General features: G+C 38.2%; 1 protein-coding gene and 1 long non-coding RNA gene across 5 annotated transcripts in view; one reads left to right on the forward strand and one right to left on the reverse strand.

The window, feature by feature from the left end:
* CDK13 (cyclin dependent kinase 13) overlaps positions 1–11,786 on the forward strand; it is a 46,562-nt gene extending 34,776 nt beyond the window's left edge. The window contains exons 12-14 of one of the 4 annotated variants that reach the window (XM_021546882.2): positions 2,025–2,230; positions 5,112–5,672; positions 6,711–11,786. In XM_021546882.2, the coding sequence (XP_021402557.2) occupies positions 2,025–2,230; positions 5,112–5,672; positions 6,711–7,567 (1,624 nt within the window). In that variant the 3' untranslated portion in view covers positions 7,568–11,786. The remainder of the gene's footprint in view (positions 1–2,024; positions 2,231–5,111; positions 5,673–6,710) is intronic. The other 3 variants (XM_077786232.1, XM_077786228.1, XM_077786234.1) reach the window with 3 other exon arrangements.
* On the reverse strand, positions 3,138–6,721 carry LOC116183227 (uncharacterized). Its single transcript, XR_004147786.2, has 2 exons — positions 6,621–6,721; positions 3,138–3,481 (listed from the first exon to the last, which is right to left on the reverse strand). It is a non-coding gene; the product is annotated as an uncharacterized LOC116183227 (long non-coding RNA).
* Positions 11,787–19,900: the final 8,114 nt, after the last annotated feature.

Here is a 19,900-nt window from a genome sequence, read left to right on the forward strand (position 1 = left end):
AAAGCATAATCTTCCTGTTATCTCAGTTTATCAGTCTACTTTTTCCAGGGATTTTGAGAACCTCCATGAATCTGAATTGCTGTCTGATGATAGAATAACAGTAGGTATAGTGTTGTGCACAAGTACCTGACAGTTAAAGAGAAATACCATGAATTGTTTCATGAGGCAGATGAGAGCCTTGGTTTTACAGGCAGGAAAAATGAAATCGTGCTGGTTTGTTCCTATCAGTTTCTCTAGAGGAAGTGTATTGCAATGTCCTGTAGGATTTTTGCAGTGACTTTGCAGTCATTTTAATCAGTACAAGTCATATTGGAGCATGTCCTAAGGAAAACAATTAAAAGGTACTAGAGAATCTGCAGGTCTCATTCTTTCCTCAGTATAGCTGTCAGAACATAGAAATCTGTGATACTGTTAGAGTAGGCAGCCTGTATTGACTTCTTTTTATCTAAGGATTTTTTAATCTAAGGGTTTTATTAAAATTCTTTTTAGAGTTAGCTGTTATATACACATGGTTGTTATACGGAATCACAGAATGGGTGAGGTGGGTAGGGACCACAGTTTGTCATCTGGTCCAGCTTCTGTCCTTAAGCAGGGTCATCCCAGAGCACATGGCACAGGATTGTGTCCAGATGGTTTTTGAGTATCACCAGTGAGGGAGACTCTATAACCTCTCTGGGCAAACATTACTAATGTTCTGAAACATGAGCCAAAGAGGTTTCATTGCCTGACTATAACTATATCACTGTGTGAAAATCAGAAATGAGCAGTTTCAAGCTGCTTGCTGAAGTTTCAAAACCACTTGTACATGTAGCATGTAGCATTTTGAAGTAAGCGAATGGGAAGATCATCTTTTCTTCAGGGATGTGGTAATGCATTCATTCTAGAAACTGATACATGGAAATTCAAAACAAACTAGTCACTAGTGTCCTTTTAATAATTAGGAGGAACCACACTTAGTTCTGGCACACCACAGGAAAGTGTTAACTGTTCTCTTGAGAGACTGAAGTTCTGTTTTGGGAAGGAACAGCTGTTCATCCAAAGAAAGTGACATGCTGATTAGAAGGACCATAGGATACTTCTCACAATGAGTTCTTGCTTCCAATTGTTTTTCAGAAAATACTTGGCAGGTGAAGGGAGAGAATAAAGGAAACAGTTTTCATAATTGCCTTTTCAGTGTCTCTTGTCATTTGTCGGCTAATTTTTCCATGTTTCTGGATGACAGAATTGCTAAGACAGTTAATACATAATAGAAAAACATAAACCATTATTTTGACTGCCCAGCTCAATATTTCTGTGGGTCTTTGTGTTCCTCTGGAAATCAGAATTGAGATGCCTGCAGGGAGCTGTAATGGAAGGACAGAATTGGTGGCAGATAAGTTTAGTAGGAGAATCTTGCCTTTGCATTCATATGTCTTACATAGGATATCCCCTTGTTCTTCCTGGTATCCCAGGTTTGGTCGTGTCAAGTGATATTTATTCATGCAACTTATTTCTGCAACTTTTTCCTTCTTTTCTCCCTATTTTCTTGGTTGCCTGAGCTGTACACTATAAATACTAGATAGCCATGTCTGTTACTGTGGACAAGTATGTGACCTAATGACTCAGCAATACTTTTATAAGCAGACAGAAGGACCCTGAAAAAAAAATTTTCATATTATAACTTAGTTATTAGGTAGTATGCAAGTTGTATACTTCATAGCAACTGTGCAGTATTAGTTTTGAAGTTTTGAGTTACAAATAATACCAATAATTAGGAAAATAATTTTCATCTTAAGCTACTTTTACCCTTTTTCTGCCAGAAGGAGATGTGCTTCTGAAAGAGGCACTCAGTGAAGAGTTTTCAACCAGAAAAATCAGGTCTGAGATTTTGCTGGCTTTTGAACGTTTCCTGATGTATTTCTGGGTTCCAGTAGGTTCACCTTTCAGAAGTTACATTATGTATAATTTAAGTGTTTTTACCAGGATGATTAAAAAAAAAATTAGAAATAGGAATAAAACTGATTGTCTCCAATCATTCTTTGCAGCCTTCCTTTGTGGCAGGATTGCCATGAGCTGTGGAGTAAGAAACGCAGAAGACAGAAGCAGATGGGCATGACTGATGACTCTACAGCAGCTAAAGTCCCTAGGAAGGATCTGTCTCTAGGCATGGATGAGAGCAGAACCAACACCCCACAAGGCATGCAAACTTCTTCCCAACTCAAAACTCAGGGCAGCTCTAGTGTAGCACTTGGTCAGTAATATTTTCAGTTCTTATAATTACCTACTACTTGGATTGCACCTCTAGAAATCTGAGATGTTATTTGCAGAGTATTGGCATCTCCTGGATTCTTAAGGGAGGAACAGTATTGTAAGTTTAATCTTTCTTGCAAAAAATTTGCCTTTGCTTTTGGAAACGTAAGTGTTCCTTTCCAATTGTACTTAACTTTTCAGCCTGGTCAGAGCAACTAATTTGCTTGCTCTGTATTTAGAGGGGATTTTAGCTCTTGCTCATCTATGATTCTTTCATAGTTCCACAAGCCAGTGGCTGTTAAAAGTTTCTCACAATCTCCATAGATCGTTGAGCTTTATTGGTATTGATAAACTGATCAGAAGACAGTTTAGAACAATTGTAATTTTAAATGGAACAGATTCCATCTGCATGTTATGTTAGTCTTCAGCTTTTCAGGTGTTGGGACTAAATCAAGTTGTAAAAAAATCCAACGACAGCAAAAAAAACTTAACACTAAAACTAACCCTCAGAAGCTGGTATCACATGAAGTATCTGCCTTTGTGAATTGCACTGCCAGTAATTCTGAAACTTTAACAAAGTATCTCACTTGAGACAAATTTTACAAATATAACAAAGTTATGGTTCCATTATGGAGGGAATTTGAGATACTCAGCAGTTAAGTGATAGTTCTTACAAAATATGTAGAAATACAAATAGTAACAACAATGAATAGATACCTGTAATTTTAATATTAGACTATTTTTGAATGTGCAAAATAAGCATAAATCCTATGGCACTGATAGAGGAATTCAGCTAAAAACCACAGTTTATGCATTCATAGCAGCTGACAATTCTATCATGTTGAATCAACCCTTAATTTAACAGTAGAGCAGAGCTCCAAGTATTCTGTTCAAAAATACATTGAAAGTAGTTATTTTGATCATACTTTATTGCACTTTATTGCCTTTTGCTCCATTCATCTGGTTTCTCACTGTAAACCAGCTGCAAGATTCTGCTAATCCATATGTTTAGGCTAAAGTTTTGGCAGCATTTTCAAGAGTGACTTTCTGTAATTTTTTCTCCCATCAATGAAACTACATTAGAAGTTTAAAGAGTCCAAAGGATAGTTATCTTTATGCTTTTATAACATAACAGCCTGATGAGAGACTACTATTAGTCATTAATAGTGACTAAGCAAAAAAACCGAAGCAAATAGACAAGGAATCATTCATACCTATATTGCTGTTTACCCAGATGTGCACAGAAAGATGTCTAGATTGAAAAGAAGACAATTTAATTTTCAGTGGCACATAGAGGCATTTCCTGTATTAAACAAAAACTTCTGGAAGCCATAATGCACCTTAGATAATATTATTAGTAAGACACATTATATAGTTCCATGACCAAATACATGCTTTGCCCAAAATTCAGCATTTGTTTCTAAGCATCCCAAAAGGAGAAGTTAAAAAGACATTGTATCAGTTGCTAATGTTCTGATTCATGAGTGGGGACCCCTGGTTATTGCATTTTGCAATTTAACAGGAACTGTTCAGAGCTCAATAATTTTGTTATGACAGATTTCCCAGAATAGAGTTTCCTGTTAGAATGAACTTAAAGCTAACCAAAGAGTATGGAATAGGTAGATTGGTTTCCCTGTTTGCCATTTTTCTGATGAATTTTCACCGAGAGTCTGATAGAAGTTTTTAATGTTGAGTGTACCATCCTCAGATGTGACAAAATCTTCCATTAATCACAACATCTGAGTGAGAGTCAGCATAAGGCATAAGAAATTGTGATTTTTTTTTTTGTATTGCTGAATAGAAGATGGATTATATCCATATAGATACAAAGCAGTTTTGAAGTCCCTGGATTCTGCTTAAGTCAGTTCCAAGTCGTCGTATCTTGCTGCACATCCATAAGTAGGCCTGTGGGTTTTGCAGCACTTTCCGGCCATGCTGTTCTTAAATCTTGCAAGGCAAATACTTAATATTTGTATTTGTTATGCATGGCTTCTAATCTGCTATGAATTACTGTATTGGCAAGATAGCACAATGGCAAGGATAGAAGAGAAATGAATGTGTTTGTGCTGACCTGGGTTGAGAAAAATTCAGAGCTTAGCCAGCTTGCTCACACACTCATTTTCTAATTTTTAACTGCTTTCTTCTCTAAATCATTTGCTCATAGGGCACATTACAATCCATACTGCTTCACTTCTTTAAAAATAAATTGCCACAATGAATATCAAAGTAGTTTTTTAGCTTCAAACACTCAAACTTCCTTATTCATATTCCCTGCATCATCATAATCTGCTCTGATTTGTGGAAAACTCCATCTAATTGAATTAACTATATATTATCACATATTTCCGGCTACTGAGTGATTGACTTTTTCAAAGTCGGCATTGACTTTTGCATTTGTACTGTGAGCTCCTAGGCCACGTAGAGCCAGGTCACTTGGGCAGGTGTTAAAACCCAGATGCTGAATTAGAATGGGCTGGAATATGACTGGAAATGGATTTTGCAGATGGCTACTTTTTAACAAAGGGTTGCGATATGTCAAAGATAAGAAATTTTATGGGGATTGGAAGTCTTACAGCTGCCTGAAGCAGGTGGCCTTAAGCCCTAACTTAGTTATATTGTGGAAAATTGAGCTCTAGCTTGGTGTTTTTCCATCTGTCTAAGTGCATGTGTGCACCTCATGGAAGTCACTTTGGTTATGTCGGATCTTACTGTTCCATTTCCTATGGAAACTCCCCAAAGACAGTTAATATGTAAAAGCATTCCATTTCTGTGTTGTCCAAACCCATGCTTTGCCAGTTGTGTCAGCCATGCTACATTAATCTTCTTTTGAGTTTCTGAAATATGTTCTAAATAATACTTAAAAACACCTTTTTTGTCTTTAGCAAAAACAAGCACTGGACAGCAGTTAAACCAGAATGAAGTGGCAATCCTGCTAAACCTGCTACAGTCTAAAACAAGTGTTAGTTTGGCACAGTTTGCCCAAGTATTGAATATTAAGGTAAACCCAGAGACTCAACAGCAACTAAATAAAATAAATCTTCCTGCTGGAATTTTGTCAGCAGGTGAAAAACAGTCAGAACAGCAGCAGCAGCCGCCGCCGCCTCCGCCACCACCTCCAGAGCAGGAGCCCCTAAAACAGCCGATGGTCACGCAGCCCCCTGTGCCACCTGCTCAGCTGGGTCAGCCTAAAGTGGAGACTGATGCTGCCCAGGCAGCTGTGCAGAGTGCATTTGCTGTTCTGTTGTCTCAGTTAATAAAGGCTCAGCAAACAAAGCAAAAAGATTTTGTATTGGAGGAGAAGGAAAATGGATCAGGAAATGAAATGTCATTGCAACTCAGGCAGCCTCCAGAGCCTGCCACTCCTGTGTCTGTCAGCCGGGACGACGTGGAATCTCCGGCACCTGGCTACCCACATCTGATCAAGTCGTTATATATGTCTGCAGGTACTGAAGGCCTTTATTGCTAACTAGCACATACCTGGAGCACTGGGGATGTAATAGTTTGGGAATAGAGAATTAACATGTTTGCCATATAAATCTGTGTGAGTATAGGAGATTAAATTGAATTGGTCACATTTTAAGTCTGGATCAGAGAATTTGTCTCTTAGTTTAACAGGCACTGTGCAGACAGAGCAAGCAATAACCACTCTAAGAGGTGCAAAAGTATTAGTGAGGAAACTTAACATTATTGTGGGGTAAAAAAAAAAAACAAAAAACACATTATTATGTGTTTAGGTAAAGCTTATTTTGGTGAGACAGTATTTTCTTTTGGGTTCTAATGCTAACAGAGCAGTTCCTTAGTGTCAAATTCAGTAGTTACCTGTAACTGTCACACACACATGGCTAAAGGTTTCCATTGAGGTATAGTAGTGGCTTCTGTGGTCTTCTCACAGTTTAGAGCTCTGTTCATATTTTGGCTTGCAAATTCAGGGTTATTATGGTGGTTGATACATTATTTTGTGGTGTTTGCAGCTGTTGAAAGAAATATTCTGAAGTGCTTTGGGAATGTTCCTGGAGGGTTTGGGGGGATTTTTTGAGAGGTGTGCTTTTCTTTTGTGTTTATTTTAAACCTTGAGTTTTGCTGTTCTTTGATAGGAGGGTGACCCTTTGTCCTGTGAGACTTCTGTCCCTATCTATGAATCTGTCTTGATCCTTTGAATTTTTAGTGTTTGTGTTGTTTGCATTTTGTCCTGGTTGGTTGCTTTTTCTGTGGGTTTTTTTAAGGAGCTTGTACTGTTTTTCTTTAACTGACTGCTTGGTAATCTTACTTGAAGGAGTAACCTGCATTATGCTCCTGAGGCAAATGAGTTGTTGCCAAATTTTGTCCAAAATAATCAGCATAACTACTGACAAATTAAACTAATAAATTCATTAGAATTGAAGTTAACAAACCTCTATGTTTTTCCAGGAAGGAGTCCTTTTCTTTCTGGTCCTGTTACTTGTATACTTTTATTCCAGAGCTCTTCTTTTTCATCTTCTTAGGTCAAGAGGATTTGATTAGGCAGTCTGAGATGAGGCTTCTGAACCGAACACCTGAGCAGGAGCGCCCTCGGATCCTGCCTCCGGACCAGCGTCCTCCTGAGCCACCGGAGCCTCCACCGCTCACTGATGAAGACCTTGATTATCGGACAGAGAATCAGCATTTGCCTATAAGTAACTCTTCAGGAACAGATCCTCATGCAGGAGTGAAAGCAGCTCTTTTGCAGCTGCTGGCTCAGCATCAAGCTCAGGCAACAACAGAGGAGCCAGTACAAACGAGTGTGGATTATCAGGCTAGAGACTCCTATGTAACAGGCCCAGACTACAAGGATAACTTTGGATCATCATCCTTCTCATCTGCCTGTTATAGCACTAGCGATGGAATAGGAAGCGGATCATCAGGAGTATTAGAAAGGAGGAGTTTCCTTGGAAACTCAGATATTCAGTCTTTGGATAACTACAGTACTGCTTCATCTCACTCTGGTGCTGCCCCTCCTCCATCAGCCTTTCCAGAATCCTTTCCCAGCTCAGTAACTGGTTACAGAGACATTTACCTCAATGCTGGCCCCATGCTCTTCAGTGGAGATAAAGACCATAGGTTTGAATACAGTCATGGCCCAATCCCAGTTTTAGGGAGCAGCAGTGATGCTTCCACAGGGCCAGAGAGTGCACACTCTTTGCCCACAAAGATGCACAACTATAGCTATGGAAGTAATTTACAGGAAAATCCCACTGGCATCAACCACATGCATGGACAGACTTGGACTTCTCCTGCCCAAGGACCTGGCTATTCCCAAGGATACAGGGGACACATTAGCACATCTGCAGTGAGAGGGCGAGGCAGAGGATTACCATATTGAGTATCTGTTTTTCCTCAGGCACATCATTTTTATCTGGAAAAACTTCTTTTTCTCCCCTAGCTGCAATTTAAAGCAGCAGTTCAACAGACTTGAATAATGTTAATTCAACAGCTTTATTTTTATGTGGAAAAGGGTCTTGCATACAGTAGAAAAAAATTTAAAAATGCTTACAACTCATGCTGTCTAAAAACTAGATGACTTGATTGTACATGTTCACAAACTCTAGTTCTGACTTTTATTTTGTATTTTGGCAGTTTTAAGTGGATGCTAAATTTAGGGACATCAGCTTTTTATGGCACTCTTTCAGATCTTCTGAACTATGCACATTTGTGCTTTTTTTGTAAGTTTGGACCAACTTTTATGTAAAAAGAATGAAATTTTACAACAATCAAAGCAGGGCACTGATTTATTTGGTATTTTTCTTTTTACAGAACTACTTTTAGTCAAAGGTCACTGTCAGTCTTTGCACTGCTTTCAGTGTTATTGTGGAAGGTGTACTTCGTGCTCATTTCAGATAATAAAACAAAACCTTTCTCTTGATGCAAAATTTTATAAATATTTGGTCAACTTTTTTTTTTTTTCCAAGAAAAAAAAGGGTGTTCTGGTAAAATGTTCTCTCCATCTCCCACGCTTGTTTGTATAAAAACTGTTTTACTTGAATGGTAAGTGCCTTAACATGTAAGCTTAAGGTCTGCAAAAATTTGGAAGTACTTCATAGGTCGCTGTGAACATAATGCCTAAACCTAGGTAATTAAAAAGAGAATTCAGATAATAATAAGAAACTCAAGCAGGTCATAATCTTGTGGTGTTTACTTCACATGGGCCAGTTACTTAGAGACCTGATTTTACCTAGATAAAATTGTAATTTCCAATTTGAACTTCATGAGAAACGTTGAAAGTGAGGAGAAGAATGAAAAGTGTAGTGTTTCCTCAGCTTCCTGTTGGCGTTGTATTAAGTGTTTTAGTTCCTCTGCCAAATGAACTATACTTTATATGTCCTTACCAAGTGATGAAATAGTTTTTTCCTCTTAAATGTCAACAGCAGTGATTTCTTTACTTTGTGTTAAGAGCTGACACTGTTTGTCTTTTTACCCCAAGTACTGCATTGTAGGAAGTAACCAAAGGAAAAATTACCAGTATTTAAAGCAATGACAAAATGTTTGACACTAGTTGTAATTCGCTGTAAACTTGTGATTGTGCCAATTGATTTTATATCTGCTATCCACAGAACATTTTAATATTGGAATTGAGTGTCTCGGAACAACTAGGATTATTATAGTTAAAACTCCCAAGAGCCACTCCTCATACTAATTACAACTTCGAGCATGGTTTCTTTTTTTTTGTTTCCTCTGACAACAAGTAGTCTCCTGCAAAGAGGAGGTATGGTTGTATTTTGCTTGTACATAAAAAGATGTCTTGAAGCCCATATTGGAAACAATTTTCCAACTGATTATCCAGTTGACAAATCGGTACCTTATGTAATTGAGTGTTTAAAAACTACTTTTTAAAAAGTAAAATTTCTACTTACACAAATGTCTTGTCAATGACTTTTTGGATTTTCAGAATAGAAGCCAAAGCTGTTGGTGTTTAGTTTTAATTGAAAATCCTGACTCATATATGGCTAATTCCCACACTGTAGAGCATGGAGAAACTCTTTTCGCTAACTCTGTGTGGTGTCTGAGGATCTGGCAGATGAGGAATGGAAAGAGTCCTGCTGCTTACACTGTCCCGAGGTCTGGCAGTTGCCCTCACTAGACGCAGTAGGAAATCCTGCCACCTGAAAATAAAAGTGGCCAGGACCAATTTTAAAGCGGCCAGGTCAGAAACAAATACTTACAACCTGAATAGCCTGTGCTTAAAAAAGGCAAAAACTTCATGGCATTCATGACAGTGCACTGGACTGTTTTTTTTCCTTGAGTAAGGACATCCCCATAGCATTTTTCTGCTAGTAAAATTTTAAAGACAAAATCCATTAGTGTCTTTTAGATATGGACAGTGTCAGCTAAGGCTCTTTGTTTACTAATCTTTAAAAAAACCCAGACCCACAAATATACACACAGATTGCTGCTTTGCTTTTTTGCTTTTTTTTCCTAGACTAAAGCTTTCAAAGCTTATATGCACTTAATTTTGCTAAAGATGTGCAGTCTGGGGTTACCCACCTGCACTTCAAGTATAACTGCAGACTGTAGTTGGCTAAAAACACAGGTAAATTCAAACTGAAAATAGATCTCGGAGAACTAAATTAATTGACTTGCAATACAAAAATACAAGGAAGAAGTTGTGTCTCCTACCTTCCCTTTTGGATGTAATTTTTCAAGTCATTTAGTTAGCTTCATTCAGTGTAGAGAAGTTGGTCCCCTCTGCATCTGTAAATGAGTGTGCAGTTTGCTTATGGGCTGGTAGTACTTTTAGATACTGTTCTACCAAAATGGATTTCAGTCTTTGGCCGTGAAAAAAAACCCAACAGCCCCAGCACAAGTAATCTTGACTTTCAGGAGAGAGAAGGTGCAAAAATTGACTTCCAGAAACAAAAACTGTATGCTGTACCAGATGAATACAATGTACAATGACATTTCCCCAGTTTAAGGATTACTAGCCTGTGACTTTGAACACTGTATTTGCCTGGGACAACAGTGTTGGGATAATTTGAAGAGAAAGTTAATGTATTTCTGTATGTGATAACTCTAAAAAGATTGCCGTCTCTGCTATCTAGGGAATCTTGGCTCTTTGCTGACACCTTTCCTCCTGGGCTGTCGCAAGTGTAGAGCTCTGCCCTTGAGGGTGTGGCAGGAGGATTGGTGCCTGCAGCCATTCTCCCCTCTGCTGGAACTGTATCTGGGCAGGTTAGCAGCTAGGGATCTGCTTGGATCTAAGTATAGTAGGTCCACATTCATTTGTACTGGACCTGTGTACTATCTGTCAACATTTCTTTTGAATTCAATCACATGATGAGGTGCTTATGGCAGCATTTTACCCTTATGTGTGAACTCCACTCAGCAGAGTCTGTACTAGTTTGGCATTTTACATTATGTGGCTCTTGCATTTTTGATGCAGTAGTAGACATTCTGAAAACAGCGTTACTTTTCTTTGAAGCCGTGGCTTTTATTACTTTCTTCCTCATTCCTTTGGGTTTATGTTTTCTGTGCTGCAATTCCAAAGTGAGCTACAGAGACCTGGATACCACATCAAAAAGTAAGTGTTGTGTGTTCGTATTTCTAAATAAATGTAGTGAAATACTGTAATAATGGACTATCAAATAGCAAGTACTTCATTATTGATATTAAGTCGTCTTTAGCCATACCAAGAGGAAGAAAGCAAGTACAACTGGACTGCACATGACCATGACTTAAAAGACTTAAGACTATTATTATGCTTAGATTCAGCCAAAGGAAAAGGAAACCACTTTTAATGGATCACTAGTTGTCATTATCCTGAACAGAATGAGCAGTGCTAGGGAAGAGCTATAAAAATACTTGTATCCTTAAATGCTATTTTAATTTCTTGGAAAAATAATTTTAAAATAGCAAACTTCTATATTTTCTTGTGTTTTTATGAAATGTGGTCTCTTAAATTTTCTCCATCCCACAGTAGTGTCAGGTGCTTTCTAGAAGCAGAGGCACTAAGTGCCGTGTTTTTAGTTCTTACGGTTTTGCGCGCTCTTCTCCTTTTGCTTTCAGTTTTGGTGAAGTTTACAGTTGGATGAGTTGAATAGATAGCTGTGTAGTAAAAACTGAAGTAACACAGGATACCTCTTGTCTGCAGGCAAATTAGATCTTGGACCATGAATTCTCTTTCTGAGAGAGAAGAATGTCAGACGTACTACTTGCATTCTTTTAATTAATAAAACATGCAAGTGTTTTACATACAACATTTCTCCAGTCTGTTCTGTTATTTTGGTTTTTACATGAGGAAATTTTGGCTATTACCCTTCTTGAGAGTTTTGGGATGTTCTGTATTTGCAGAATATGTAATGAAATTAAGGAATCACCAGAAAATTTATTTGAAATCTATATTTAAAAATAAAATTACCTTGGGTTGACTTAAAATCAAATTAACTTGCTTATCAGGGTGAAGAAACTTTATTGCAGGAGTTATTTCGAGACAACTTAATTTAAAATAAATTGTTATGCTTCAGCTTGCTTACTCTTTGTTATTTTAAGCCATTTGTATATAAAATGTATTGTGCGGCCTGTAAATAAAATACATGAAAATTGAAGTATTTCCTTGTTTTCCCTCTCTGATTGTCAAATGGTATTTCAAAAGAACATTGGGTTAAACTGAGAGTGTTTTCAGTGTATTGAAATTCTGCAAGTTATTAATAAAACTCATTTACTGCTCCAGTTGTGTTTCAAAGGAGCCCTGCAGGGCCTGGCACTGTGAGCTTTTGCTGGAGTGTGGATGATGTGGGAGCAAAGGCGCAGCAGAGCATCCCTTCAAGCACTGATGGTGCCTCAAGAGCAGCTGAGTGCTGGCACGTGCGTGTGGGACAGGGGCTTTGCCAGCTGAGAAGCTGCTCCTTCAGCACCTGTCAGCTGCTCAGGATGGTGGCAATAGACAACATGATGTTTTTTCTTTGCAGTGTCCAAACCGAGGTGAAGTGAATATTCTCCACTGCTGTCTCTTTAAAAAGGATGCTGTGCCTGTTAGAAGCAATGGGAAGTCAAACCCAAAGAACCAGGTATTTTCAGTGTCTGATGAGACACTGTGAACTGAGCCTGGCTTAAGCAACCGTGCTTTGCATGCCTGAGGCTTTTCTTGGTTACTGTATTATCTAATGAAGCCTTTTGAATCTTTCAATAAATGTTATACCTCATCCAAAAATATGGCACTTGCTGTTAACTTCAGTTCTTTTAAACTTGAGGTTGGGCAGAGTGTTGCTTCATCTTTTGTCAGTGAAAGGTCAATAGATGAACAGTGAAAATGCAGTTGGAAGTTACAGGGGCCAGCAGCAGTTACATATGTGTCGTTTGACATTAGGCTGACAAGATGGGTAACTGGAGCCCAAAACACCTCACTCTGGAAACAATATTTTGGTGACAGCTACAGTTAAAGCCTGACCTTCAGTTCTGGTGACAAGCTCAGGCTGTATTTCACAGGGTGTTGACTTGCATGTAGTGGATCTGGCATTTGTGTGTAACCAATTCTAGTTGTCTGCTCAGTTTTTCTCATGACAGGTGCTATTGCAACTCATAACAAAATTGGCTCTGGTTTATGTTGGAGCATGAACCTGGAATTATTTGAGAATGGTGCGGCATCTCTGTCATTGAGCTCTGACTGCCTTATGGGTAGCCAGCTGTGCAGTAAGGTACCAGTAATAATGCCAGTGGGATCTGCGTGTCAGTTGATATCCTCAGCTGCAAATAGCATCGAGTGAAAGAGGAGATACACAAGTAACTGCAGAACAGCCTTTAGCAACACTGAGTAAGGAATGGGTCTTTGAAATTGGTGGCAAGAGAGGAAACCAGTCCTGTTGTCAAAGCCATGAATTATCGCCTTGCTAGCTTTTAAAGAACAACACAGTTTTGCAGAAATTTATTTTAAATTACCTGAACCAGGATTAGGTTGCTTCTATGTTTAAGGAATGCCTATAAAACCTGACAGGCCATCTGGATGAACAGGATTAGAGCTACCAAACTCCCCCACCATGTGGAAGAAAATCAAAGTTGGAGCACTTTGCAGTTGCAGTAAACATGGGCAGAGAACTTCATTTGACAAATGTGGGTAACTTGCTTTTGCCAGTCAACTGCATTTACCTTGATGGAGCTTGAGGGTTTTGCTTTTAAAGTTGTTTATTTGTTATGGCTGCTTATTTTGGGCTTTTTTTATTGCCTATGGAGGGAAGGCACAGTCAGAGGAACTTATGTTTTCTTTGTCTTCAGTTAGAGCAGCCCTTGCCAATAGGCAATATTTGGATCACTTCACACAGCACAGCTTATTCCTCCAAGGTAACTTGAGGGAATGTGTGGCTAGTATTTGACTTGTGCAGATGTCTCTCTGCTGTACTCCCTCCTGCGTGCTAGGCTGTGGTATTAATCGCTAAAGGGCATAGCTGGAAGCAAGTGTTTAATGTCTAACACAGGTAGACATTACTGCACATTTTTCTTTCCTCCTGCAAGTTCTTTTCAGACCTGTTTTACAAATGTGTAAAGCACATCAGGAGGTTTCATCATGGGGACCAGCACACACTCTACAGCCTTTTGAGGATCATGAATTTGCCCAGGTGGCCGTGGTCAAGAAGCACTGATGTCTGCTTGCCCTGCCTTTGGGAGCCTCTCAGAGCACCAATGCCCTAAGAGCTGCCGGTATGACTTTCTCTCCTTGCTCTGTCTTCACGTCACCCTGAGAAAGGAATGGGCTGCACAGAGAACTGAACAGAAGCCTGACTTGAGGAGGTGATTTTCCCTGAACACAAGTAAGGAAGAGATCATTACTTTTTTGTTTTCATTCTCCTTTATCCTTACCAACTGCAAAAAGGATCTACAGGAATGGTTTCAAGCAAGACCTGGTTTGGTAGTGTTTTGTTTTGTTGGTTTTTTTGTTTGTTTGTTTTAAATTTTCTGTTTTTCTTTACTGGTATTGCCCTTCAAAGAGTGTTTGGGTGTTAGAAACTACCTGAAAATCAATGTAGAATTGACAAACTGGGACTTCTGCTAACCCGGTAGCAAAAAATACATGGAAGTTACAGAAGATGAGCAGGCCATTCCCTGCCTTCCTGCACTAGAGCTAGAATTAAAACATATCCCCACACTGGAAATCAAAGGATGATATGCACAGCAGACAAAAACAGCAGCCAAAGTACCCATATTGCAGTCCTGTAACCCTTCCTGCCCCACAAATACTCTTGAAAACTCATGTCATCCCTAGGCTGGAATCCCTGCCCTCAGGACAAGGAAGGCAGTGGATGTTCTGACTGCACAGGAACTTTCCTGCTTTCTTTGCAGAACAAAGACTAATTCTGAGCATTTTTTTAATCCCATTTTTTATAAAAATTGTTTGTGAGGGGGAGGAGGTAGGGAATGGACTAAGAACTACAGATGCCATGGGAAATGAACAGGAATCTATTATGGCTGTATATGAGTAGTAAATAATAGTTCAAAACTTACCTGCAGATGGTTTGGCAATTCCACATCAGGAAAGTATTACTCTAAACTGGAAGATTTTAGAACCTATACACATTTTTCTTTCTCCCTAGACTGCTTCTTGTTATGGATTACAGATCCTGCTGTGAGACTTCCAAGCAAGCTTATATGATTATGCAAGACAGTGAAACAAGACATGCAGGTAGTAGTAACAATTTTTATTTGCAAATGGTACTTGCTGTGACAATGCTGCCTTTTGGGGATAACGGTAAAACAGCCAACAAATTCAAGAGAACTTTGCAGACCTGTTCTATCAGAAATTCAACCTTATTTCAGCTTTTAGCATCAGGTGAATTGCACATGACCTTCTCCTGGGATACTCCAGTTTGGGTTTGGGTATTTCTTGCTAATATCAACTGTTAGAACGCAAATAGTTTCTTTGTATCCGGTGAAACATTCTGCATGCCTTATTTAAGTGTCTGTTATTTGTTGCTACCTTGCAACATCTTCCATTAGTTTTTTTTTTTTTTGTTTTTTTCTCTTTTTCACTGCTCAGTCCTGTATTAAGATTTCAGTATTATGGGGCTTTTGTATTGTAAAAACTATTACACAATGCCCTTCATTATAGGAAACTGTAAATCCAAGCACTGAATAAGTATTTCCATCAATGGTATTGGATTATTTGAGATGCAGTCCCGATATGAGGCTTCTTCCTATCTTGACTAAAGTGTGCTTCTGTCTAAATATGTCATCCATATGACGTGTTTGTGGTGGCAAAAGCAGAAGGGGAGTCAGGAGCATCCAACAGTACTAAATATGGTCACTGTGGTTCATAATAAAATAAGGGAGCTGGTCATTTAAATTTAAGTGAAATCATCAATTTCCTCTACAGAATTTGGAAGAAAAATGCTATGAGAATGAGAGGGATCAGTTATATTGAGTAAATAAAAATAAAAATGTTTAAAACCTTCTGACAATGTAAGAGGCTGCAGCTAATAGGAAGAAGTCAGGATTCAAATGCAGAATCGAAAGAGCATCAAATATAAATGCTTCACCGATACTCAATTTGAGGGAATCTATTTCTTGTGTTTTAAGTGTGATGGATATTTAAAACAGCTCCTGCTATAGGAAATGGTGATAACTGACCAAGTTTCTACACAATGCAGAGACAACAGCTTGTCAAGACAATATTAATGTGAAAAATGCAAAAGCACTTGCTTTGCTGTACAGAGTGTTTAACGGGACATGGGCTCCACCCTCTCCAAGAAACCATTTGCTTGTGTAATGCCTTGACAAGTCGTATAACTCAGCTGAAGAATTTCACAGGACAGGAGAGAGAACACATCCACAGCAAGATTATTAAATTTGTCATCACATAAACAGACCCAACAAGTGGGATTCAATTTCTTATTGGTAGGATGCTCCAAAGTGCACTGGGAAAGCTGGCAGCTCCTACTGTTCTTCAGAGCAGTTCTAAAACTGTTCCTAAATGGGAAGGCAAAAGCTGCCCCAAGCTGTCGCTTAGCACTCTGTAGGTAGTAATAAAAAGCAAGAAATCAGGTTTGTAACACTTATACCCGCTGGGTTTTACAAAGCATCATCTACATCATGTGAAGTATTACATAGTGCTCGAATATAAATTCAGCATTTGCATAGCTTGACCACTACTAGAAATGCATTAACAGTTTTAGGCTTAATTTTCTGTAGCTTTTAAAAAATAAAATGCATAAAAATACTTATAATTATGGCGACAGGTCTATGCTTTAGAAAGTGATAATGTCACTTAAAGCTCCTGTCCAAAAAGACTCCCCAACCAAAAAACCCTTCAAGATCTGTAACCCCAACTCTGGAAATAAATTTGTGGATTATTTTTCTGTTCTGAAGCATGGAAAGTTTATTACAATACATTTTATAATACTGTCACAATTGGCTTTCTGACTCATTAATCTGGAAAGCTGAACAGGAGATTGAGAGAGCAGGTGCTGCACCAGATTAAGCATCAATCCGTTATGAAGATACTGGTCATTAAAAAAAAAAAGGTCCTGTTAAATTAATGCCTAGTGAGCTAAACACTGATTTGCTCCATGATAATTGCTTGAGAATCTTCCACTGGAAGGGGCTGTGCTTCTGATAACAGCATAAATAATTTCCATATGCAGTGAAATTCAATAGAGTAAATATTTCTTTTCTAAGGAGATTGTGACCTCCATTGCTATGGTGTTGTGAATGAAAACTTAAAATTATTATCTTAGGATGAAATTGTTCCTGATGTCAATGCAGATTTTAAGTTCAGACTAAGGATGAAAACCAGAACTCCTGTTAACTTCAGCCGGGATTTCCATTTAATTCTCCAGTGTCAGAATTTCCCTTTTAAATAATGTTGGGGGTTTTTAATAAAACCACCTTCCATTAAAAAATTATGTATAATCCTTCCATTAAAAAATTATGTATAATTTGGCATACATATTTTGGCCATGGAAGACTCTCTCCCGGGAGAGAGTGAAGCACACAAGCATGTAGGTTATCAAAGAAATAATGGAAATTCTCATCTGTTCCAAGTCCTTGAATGTTTAGTCTTTTGTTAAGAGCACTGTTTCTGAGTCTATTTTTATTCTCTACAGTTGATTTGAAAAGTGCTTGAGGAAAGTAAGGAGTTTTTTTCAGAGCTCTATCAGAATTTGGAACATTTAATTAACAGTTATAGCAGAGAGTGAGAGAGAGGCTCACAGAATTAAACAGCTACCATGTATCATTACCATGTGTTGGAAAGCATGGCTGACTTTCTACTGGCATCCCTCTTCCCAGGTAAGCAATGCATTTGAAACTTGATCTGAAAATGTTATTGATTAGGGAATGCAATAGGGAGGGCAGAAAACACCAGTTTCTCTTCTGCCACCAAACAATTATAATGCTTAAGAAAGACATCTCTTGCTATTAATTAATTTTCCCATATGCAAAATGTTGGACTAATAATGTTATCCCCTTTGAAGACTGATTCGATGCTTAATGAAAAACAATTAATTTGTTGGCTTAGCTTTATATTTAAGGCAATGTTTACATCTGTAAGGTGAATTTTTGTTTAGCAAGATATAGGGATTAAAGCTCTACACCTGTGAATCATTGTTCCCCTATTTGCTCAAGTCTTCCACATTTGCCTGTCTGAAGTAACAGAGAGGCAAAGTTAAAAGATGAGCTCTGATTTCTGAATCAGATATAAAGAGGTTGTTTGTACCTCCAAAGAGAAGCACAAGAGATGGAGAGACTTCCACTAAAATACCAGACTTTGCCTAGAAAACTTTTTTTAAAGATATCAACTCTAGTTTAATGGCCTTCTTACCATAAGCTTATTGTACTTCACAATTTCCTTTACACACTTAGGTTATATAAAAGTTTTGTCCACTTTTTATATGAAAAATAAATTTGGTTTGATACTATTTTCAGACAGAATTAATTGTATTATTAACTTCAAAGTTTAACAAAACTTGTAGCCAAAAGGTTCATGAAATATGTATGAGCCCCAGCACTTCATCTGCCTTTTTATTGGATGAAGGCATGGAGGGCTGGTGAGTGTAAGTGGTCTGGTCTGGAACTCCCTCTGGGATTCTTTCTATCCTTATGAATTTAAAATAAGGATGAAGTGACAAGCAGATGTCAGTGTTTACATGATTCCAGAACAGACTTCTCTGGAGAGGAGTTCCAAGAAAAAGCTGTGAATTAACTCTTTCTGCCTGGGATACCATAAAGGCAAATCTTTAAATATTAAGTGTCCTTTTTGTGGTTTAAACAAAAGTGGTGGTTTTACATGGGAGTTGCCAGATGAGGTTCAGACTTAACATTGTGCAGAATTTCACAGGATATACTTCTTTCTACCACCAACTGTTGGACAGTGAGATTTGGGATTTGACCAGAATCCATGTGGTATTTCTTATTAGTAAAAAGTATATTTCACTTACTGCTTTAGTTTATGGGTTCTGAAAAGGTCTGTATCCCATACCTCTTCATAACTAGAATCATCCAAGTTATTAATTTCACTCACTCTTTGGAACTCAATATGTAGAGATATTACTAGAAACTTTAAAACAAATTTTTATTTACCATTTTGAAAGATCCTTAAAACTTGCAACTAGTAAAAAGAAATAACAGTAACCAAAAATTCACCAGGATCTCAGAACAAAAATAATGAAGCAGGAGTGTGAAAACTGCAGGCAGAAAAAGCAGCAGACATGTTACGGATTGAAGTACCTTTGTAAATTGCTTTGCAATTGATGTTGCTACAACATTCTTATAAAAAAGATGGTCACAGGCAGCTCCTGTTCTGAGAATCATTGTTGGAAAAACTCACTGGAATTAACTTTCTCGTTCCAGCCATCAGCAAGCTTAGTTTGAAACACATTTTACATTATTCAATCTTAATCTGTATGATTTGAGAACACTTGTATTCACTTTGTCAGAACAAGGGGAACAGTGATAGTTCAGAACTGAAAAATCTTCTTGTGCTCTGAATCATAAATTAAAATGTTTATTTTATAATAAATCAATACATTAAGAATAAAAAAAAATATGAATGGCTTAAGTCACAAAAGAGTGGAAGTCTTAAGAGAGAAATATCTAGTTCAACTGGAGTGTCAGCCACAGAAAGAATATTGGGAATTACTTGTGGAAAATGACTCCAGAGAAAATGCAGGGCTTGGCCACAATGTTGTGGAGCCTGTGAAGAAACAGTGTGAGGCAATGAATGCAGGTCTTATCTTTCTTCAGCCTTCTACCCTTTTGTGTCCTTTACAGGGACACTTTTAATATCTTCTGGACTCTTGCCCACGTTCTGTGCTGATGCTTTGTGACTGAGAACAACTCGTGCAAATGGTGTGTTTTTGGAGGTGCAGACTCTTTCACCACATTGTCTCCATGCCAGGAGGTGCTGGAGGGGCATGTTGGCTGAACTAATGATCCTTGCCAGACCTGAAACTGGATTATCTATTTTGGAATGCTTACCTAGAAACAGACTAGTTGCTGTTAAAGCCATATGCTTTGCCTAGATGTTTTTCTGCTGTTTTTCTCTGATATACTAATACAGATAGAATGACACCAGAACCTTGCTTTTTCCTTCTGCTCATTGAAAGGTTTCAAGACTGAAAGCAGTTTCTCTGTAGCAGATTTTCGGGCTGTTCAGAAGTGTCTATGTAGAATTTAGCACTGAAGTAACTAGAGCTGAACTGAAGTTGCACTATCTTTTTGAACTGGCAGTAAATGATTA

The sequence above is a fragment of the Lonchura striata genome, chromosome 1 (genome assembly GCF_046129695.1).
Source record: "Lonchura striata isolate bLonStr1 chromosome 1, bLonStr1.mat, whole genome shotgun sequence".
Taxonomy (NCBI): Eukaryota; Metazoa; Chordata; class Aves; order Passeriformes; family Estrildidae; genus Lonchura; species Lonchura striata.